A 6848-nucleotide genomic window follows, 5' to 3' on the forward strand; every position below is an offset into this window, starting at 1 on the left:
ATTGTGCTGATTTAAATCAGCTCTTTCCCAAGCGCAAGTGTAAAAGCTTTGTGGAACCGTAGTTCAGTAAATCTGTGATTTTTAAGCTTGACAAACCAGACACAGAAGAACGAAAGATTTGTTATGAACAAGCATAATGAAACAATACTGAGTGTGAGAAGACAGAGTTGAAGCTTTCAGCTTTCTGTGCTTTGGAAAGGACAGAAGTCTTTCCTGTTCTGTGTGGGTTTTAACTCTGTTTAATAATCTACTTAAGCTGACTTTATAGAATTGTCACTGATTTTTCTTCTGAGAGGCTGAGAAATGAGAGAGTGGAGTTGCTCATGTCCCAGATGAGTCATGTCCACTTCTAAAACACCTCAGAGGTTTACATTAACCTGAGTAACACCTTGTTTCTTCTGAGCAACCATATTGTGTAGGTTCTCCTTAGAATAGTAACCTGTGTGACCTGTCTACCCAATGAGGAATTCTTGGTCGTGGGGGTAGGTGTCTTAAATCCAAGAATCATATGTGCCCTTTACCTCCAATCCCGGAATTGACTTCCCGTGTAGTGATGAAGTGGAATGTTAAGAGGCGGATATTGTAATTCCTCTGCTTCTGGGGAGGGGATGTAGGGAGAGTGCATGAGTGTGAGAGCTCCACGGTGCTATTTTTAGTTGCTTAGTTTTCTTTCTGTTGCAGGAATAATTGTTAATGTCTTTTTGTTCTTGATCAGAAGGCTTACTTACCCTTTCCCTTTCCCCTGCTGACAGACAGGAATAGTTTAAGCTTTCTAAAACATGAATGTCTTGCTTAAAATCTGGCAAAGCACATAATACAAGGTTAATTGTAAGTAGCTCTCGCTAAAGGGCTAAATGAAGCTTTTTCACAAAGTGATTACACTTCAGTGCTAATTTTTCTTCCACAAATTGATGTGAATTAAACTGAAGGATCTTGTTCTTCTCAACGTGTGATATTAGCTTGCATTATAATCTGTGATGTCTTGGATAATATGTACGTTAAGGGAAAAGGAAGACTAGCTCTCAGTATTCTTCTAGGAAACCTACAGGGATGCTTTCAAGCCTTAGCTTGTTTACTGTGTTGGATTAGGAATGTGAGTCTTCCTTGAGGATGCTTACATTCTTGGATCCCTAGCTGTTCATTCTTCCCTTTTTCTTTGTCTGCTTCACTTCCTTTAAGGCCATTCTCATTCTTCTGGGTTTTTGGGGGGTTTTTTGCATTTAATTTGCTATATTCAATGATGAGAACATTTGCTGTAGTTTAACTGTTTGGTGAGCCACACAGCTACATGGAAACCCGGTGTCTGCTTCTCTGATGCAAGCTGGCTTATGCTGCATCTGTTCAGAGTGACTACCATTTTATACTTGCCTTTTTTCCTTACTGTTCTTACAGATGACATCTAAAGTCACTGAAACTATAAGGCTAGAAAATGTTACTGCTTGCTTCTCCACCCACTCCTGCCCTAGTTTTACTTTGTGAGTTTGAAAGCATTTACAAAATGCCTTTTTTTTTTTTTCAAATAACTTTTACTGTTTGAAATGCTTGAAAAGTATTTAAAGAACAGCAGTTAACAGGTGGATCTGGGAAGGTTTCACACCTGGAATTATCTTGGTTGTTCTTTTAACTTAATATATTTCAAATAACTTCCCTTCAAGTGGATGGCTTGAAAGTGTGCTAGCAAAGTTGCATTTAAACACGCTTCAAGGACTTACCAAATTCCATTCTGTTGTAAAATGTTGCCTTTGATATGTATGCTTTTTGTGTGAAACTTGATTTTTTTTTTTTTTCCTTCAAAATAGGTGAGTGAATCACAGGCGGTAGAATATGGCTGGACAAATATCAGAATCTGATCAGATCAAGCAGGTAAGATGCTGTATTCATGAGTGGTGGCCTTGGAGATCTTATATTACTTTGTCATATAGAATAAAAAGTGTAGGGCATGGAAAAGGACAAAGCTGTTTAAGCTGGCACCAAAATTTAAACATTTGAGCATCGACAGACAAAGCATAGTATCTGATCTGAGTAGTAGCGGGATTTGCTGCAGAAATCTTCTGATAGTAAATTTTTCTAGTTATTTGCACTTTAAGTGTTAGTGTCTCTAGATGGCTCATGTAACTATGTGTAAGAAAAATTAATGTAGAAAACTTCAATACTCATTGTCCAATTTTTATTTATAGTTCAAGGAGTTTCTTGGAACATACAATAAACTTACAGAAAACTGCTTCCTGGATTGCATAAAGGATTTCACTAGCAGAGAGGTTAAACCAGAAGAGGTGGGTAAATGCTTTTAATGATCCTTTGGTAGAATTGCTGTGTAGCATTCAAATTTCAGAAGCAACTTAGAAAGTTTTGATCTTTCACCTAGCTAAAAAGCTAGTTAGCAGTCTTCAGTGGAGTCTAGGTGTCTGGCATGTAGCTTCCAAGTGAGAAAGGAAGCGAGTTAGTAGAAGAAGTAACTTGTCTGTAGTTTTGCTTCTCCAAATACGCCCAAAGGTGATGACAAGTACTTCTTTGCACATTAACAGTCTCTTTACAAAAAGAAACCAGCCAAAGCCATGTGCTTTTGCTGTGTTAGATCATCGGCTACAGACAAACTGGGGGCTAGGACCTCTTGAAGTTTTGTAATTTTCTTCTTTTCAGTATGTACACACAGAGGGAATCTTCCAGATCGCACTTGAGCATTGGCTGCTCACTGCAGTTCTGTGCATTTCATTCTCTGAGCTATCAGTGGAGGTTCTTGTGCCTCCACTCCTGATGGGATGGTATCTTTATGGATGTGGAGGTTTCCCACCTACAGCCCGTGTCTTGTTCTTTGAAGGCAGAATCCTACTGAAATACATATTTACCTACTTTCCAACATTGTAGTGAGTCATAGAAACACAAGCCTCCAGAGCTCAGGCTGTTGAATCCATGTCTCTGCCTTGCAGGGAGCTCCATCAGGTAGTCATCTGCAAAAAAGATTGAGCTTGCGATAATATTAGTTGCATGGGGTTTTTGCCTCTCCTCTCGAGAGGCTGGTTGAGAATCACAGAATGTTAGAGATTGGAAGGGACCTCGAAAGATCATCTAGTCCAATCCCCCTGCTGGAGCAGGAACACCTAGATCAGATCACCCAGGAACGCATCCAGGCGGGCTTTGAATGTCTCCAGAGAAGGAGACTCCACAACTCATGATTTTGTTGGTTAAAAGTCTAAGAACCTTTGCTTGACTCTGCTGGCAGGGGAAGAAAAACCCTGAAATTCAAACTAACCATTGTTTTTGAGCATTTTCTGCCTCCTTGGAGTTTAACTCTTCAGTACAGGCAAAAATTGTATCTACTTTCAGCTTTTGTTCTGCTGTGCTAAACAAAGCTCTGTTAGGTTCCCAAGACAGATTTCCTTGTTTCCCTGATCTTCTGTGTCTGCTTCAGTGGAATTTTTACTGACTGCAGGAGATCAGAATTATTCTGCTAAGGTCTTGTTACTGTCTTTTACCAACTCATTTTGAATTGCTTGAACAATACAGGTTTAACAGAACTGACAGAAATGTTACTGACACGCCTTCTTTACTTTTCTGGGATGGTATTTGATTTCCAGTAGGGGATTGTACTTCTTTCTTCTGCTACCAAAAGTGTTACTAGAATTTCTTTTAAAATAACGGTTCATATAGTCTTTCATTGAAGACGTCAGATCCAAAACCAAAGAATGCTCATCGTAGGGAATGAAACTTAAAGATTATTTAGATCCAAAAAAAATCCAGATCTTAGATTCTGATCAGCATTTTTTTGCTTCTGCTTCTGTGATCTGCAAAGGAGCCATGTCTGGCAGTACAGGAACCATCTGTTAACGATGGAGGCTAGGAAGAAACTTCCTGAGGGGAAGTTTTGTCCATAATTCTCTATTATGGGGTTTCTTGCAGAGGATCTTGCACTGGCCCCTGCTGGAAACAGGGCACTGGTCTGATCTGGTATGGAAATTCCTATGTTCCTATTTAAAGTTGTAGTTTCTTATTAAATAATTAAGAAGAATACCTTCATGAATCTCCTTTGAGATTCTACATTTGAAAAAAAAAAAAAAAGCTTCTGACCTCTTCCTCTACAGAAAATCTGCCCTGCAAGCGTAGGCTTCCCCAGGCACCATATCACAAATACCACACCCTCTGGGAGCAGTGGCTTGGGGTAGTTCCAGAATTTTTCCTACTCAGACTTAACTCCTGCATAACAGGTTTTGCTGTAGCTGATGCTAAGGAGAGAGAGAAGGGTGGATGGTGGGTGGTTTTTTTGTCTTGTTCATTTTTAGCCCATCTGCTTTTCGCATCCCTTTATATTGAGCAGAATGAAAGCAATTTCTGGTCTTCTAGTAATCATGCAAAGTGGTTGTCTTTCCTTTCTATCTAAATTTGTTAACTTTCACAGAGGTAACAAGGTTTAGAACCATGATACAGAATATCAGATTGGTAGAACTGTTTCTCAGAAATAATCTCAACTCTTTCTCTACACTTGGAAGGAAAAAAAACTACCAAACTCTAAATTTTAAAAAAATAATACACGTGTGGAATAGGCTCTGGTGTTTCTTTCCCTGTCCAGCTGACTGATAGAATTTCAGAGAGTACTCTGTTTTTGTGAAGGTTAACCAAGCAGGTACAAGAAGACTGATAGAGCTAATAGGAACAAGGTCAAAAAAAGGTTACGTTGAGCTAGACCATAAGAGGAACCCAAGGATGAAATGGTAATATCTCCTAGATCCGAGATGTCTTCCATGAAGACTTTCATATGAGAGTGTATATTAAAAGATGTTTTGGACGTACCTCAAACTAAACTTTACGCTTTCCACTGCACAGAGAGGCTGTGCACAATTAGGTGCTTGTCCTGAGACTTAACACGGAATACGAGATGTAGTCACCTAATCATTTATCCCTGTGTATGATTATGGTTTGGGTCCTGTTTGGGGAAGTGTTTTCATTACTGTTTGAAGCTGCCTTCTGTTTCCCTCTTCCTCTAGATGACTTGCTCAGACCACTGCCTACAGAAGTATTTAAAAATGACACAGAGGATCTCCATGAGATTTCAGGAGTACCATATTCAGCAGAACGAAGCTCTGGCAGCTAAAGCAGGACTCCTTGGCCAGCCTCGGTAGACAAGAGCACTCTGGTCAGACTTGACAAGCAGTGCCTGTGTTCACTGGGCAAGAACACACTTGGGTTTTTCTACTGTCAGAATGTATGTCCAGCAACTCAGAAGAGAGTTCTAGATGCTGTTCAGACAGTGGAAACCATGAAGGGTTAAACAAGAAGTTAGTCATGGTGGACTGGCAATGGAGTCTGTGTCCGAGGTCCTTTTTGTGCTACAATGGAGTAATACTGACACAAACTTTTACAGGGCCCACAGGCTGGTATGTTTAAATTTAAAGGGTGGTGGGAGGATTATGCTTCCTTTCTGCTAGGACTGGTTCAAATGGAAAAAAGTGTAATAAGGGAAATACACTTTTTTTATTTAATTCAAGTAAAATAAATGTGAGCTATACACTTGTATGTATGTCTTTCCAAAGATACATTTTTAGGACACTGCTTGAGAGTGACTCTCCTGGAGTGCTGCATGGCGATGATTACAGCATCAAGCCGAGGCTGGTTATAAGGCAGACTGCTGGAACTAATGAGTTCAGGTAGGCAGGGATGCTCTGACAGCTTGTCCCTAGGTTACATTTACCTTGTGCTTCACCAGGTTGTTTACAAGGGACACGTGTCATTAGCAGCACCTGTGCCCAAGGCAACTTCTAGGCACTTCCTTGTTTCCCTCAGGGAACCCCAGAGGTCCACCAAACCTCCTTCCCTGCCTGATGCACTCCAAGCACTGAGCCTGCTGGCAGTTTTCTTCTTTAAGGGTGTGCATGGCAACAAAGAGTACAAGGTGCACACAGAGATATGCACAAACAATGTCTTTTTTGCAGCTGAATGACTACAGAGAAGTTTGTGGAAGCAGGCTGTTCTGATGCTGTGGTTTTTGTTTAGAAAAAACACCTGGTCCTTTGAAAGGATCTTTATAGCTGAAATCCTGCGGTCAGATTGTTAGCACAGTAGAATGATAGCCGACAGGCACATTTTACTTGAGTTTGAAGTAATAGAATACAATCACAAAAGGAACTGAACATCAGGATTACCATATTGATTTTGAGATTTCAAGTGATGAAGACTGAAACAAAGCTACTTTATGTCAGCTGCCAGGTTCTGTTGTTGGGTAGAAAGGCAACAGTAAGGAACAGAAATGGCAGGAAGCCTGTCCACATACTTTTGTTACCTTCTCTGTAGCTTTTTATTTCCAGCAGTGGTTTGAAATAATTCTTTCCTGCCTGTTTTTTTTGTGGGTTGGTTGTTTTTTGGTTTTGTGTTGGTGTTTTTTTGTTTTTTTTTTACACTACTCAAACTCTTACCTCTCCAGTCTGTAGATCATGAGGCCCTGACTGTTGCACAGTACACCCACCACTTGTGCTGGCCACTCCTCTGTTTGCTGCTGTTTAAAGCTGCCCCAGCTCTCCACAGAAATCTGTTTATATGCCTTTCAAAGTCGGAAGAAACAAGTCTGTTCCTACCGTCTCATTTCCATGTGTTTTGTACTAGCTTTATCACAGCTCCTTCTTACATAGCCTGTGCCGGGTTACCTTGGAGATGGCTAAGAGTTAACTCTAAAATAGTAAAGGCTAAAAAAGAGCCCAAATAAGGCAGCAAGTCTCCAGTGTCCTGTTTTTTCAAAGGAATAACAGGCTCATAATGTCTAGATTGTTTGCTGCAATTAGGCCACAAATGTTATGGCCAGTTAGAAATAATATATCGATAGTAAAGATTGAGGGCTTGCTTTAAATCAGTTTGTTAAACAT

The 6848-nt window shown here is 40.2% G+C and overlaps 1 protein-coding gene across 1 annotated transcript; it reads left to right on the forward strand.

Annotated features, from left to right (window-relative positions):
* The first annotated feature begins 1792 nt into the window (after nt 1-1792).
* TIMM9 (translocase of inner mitochondrial membrane 9 homolog (yeast)) lies at nt 1793-5265 on the forward strand. Its single transcript, XM_010073486.1, has 3 exons — nt 1793-1863; nt 2178-2273; nt 4980-5265. Exons 1-3 carry the CDS (start codon nt 1825-1827, stop codon nt 5112-5114), a joined length of 270 nt encoding a protein of 89 aa, XP_010071788.1. The 5' UTR covers nt 1793-1824; the 3' UTR covers nt 5115-5265.
* The last annotated feature ends 1583 nt before the right edge of the window (nt 5266-6848 follow it).

This window comes from Pterocles gutturalis, unplaced genomic scaffold (genome assembly GCF_000699245.1).
Source record: "Pterocles gutturalis isolate BGI_N339 unplaced genomic scaffold, ASM69924v1 scaffold20482, whole genome shotgun sequence".
In the NCBI taxonomy this organism is placed as follows: domain Eukaryota; kingdom Metazoa; phylum Chordata; class Aves; order Pterocliformes; family Pteroclidae; genus Pterocles; species Pterocles gutturalis.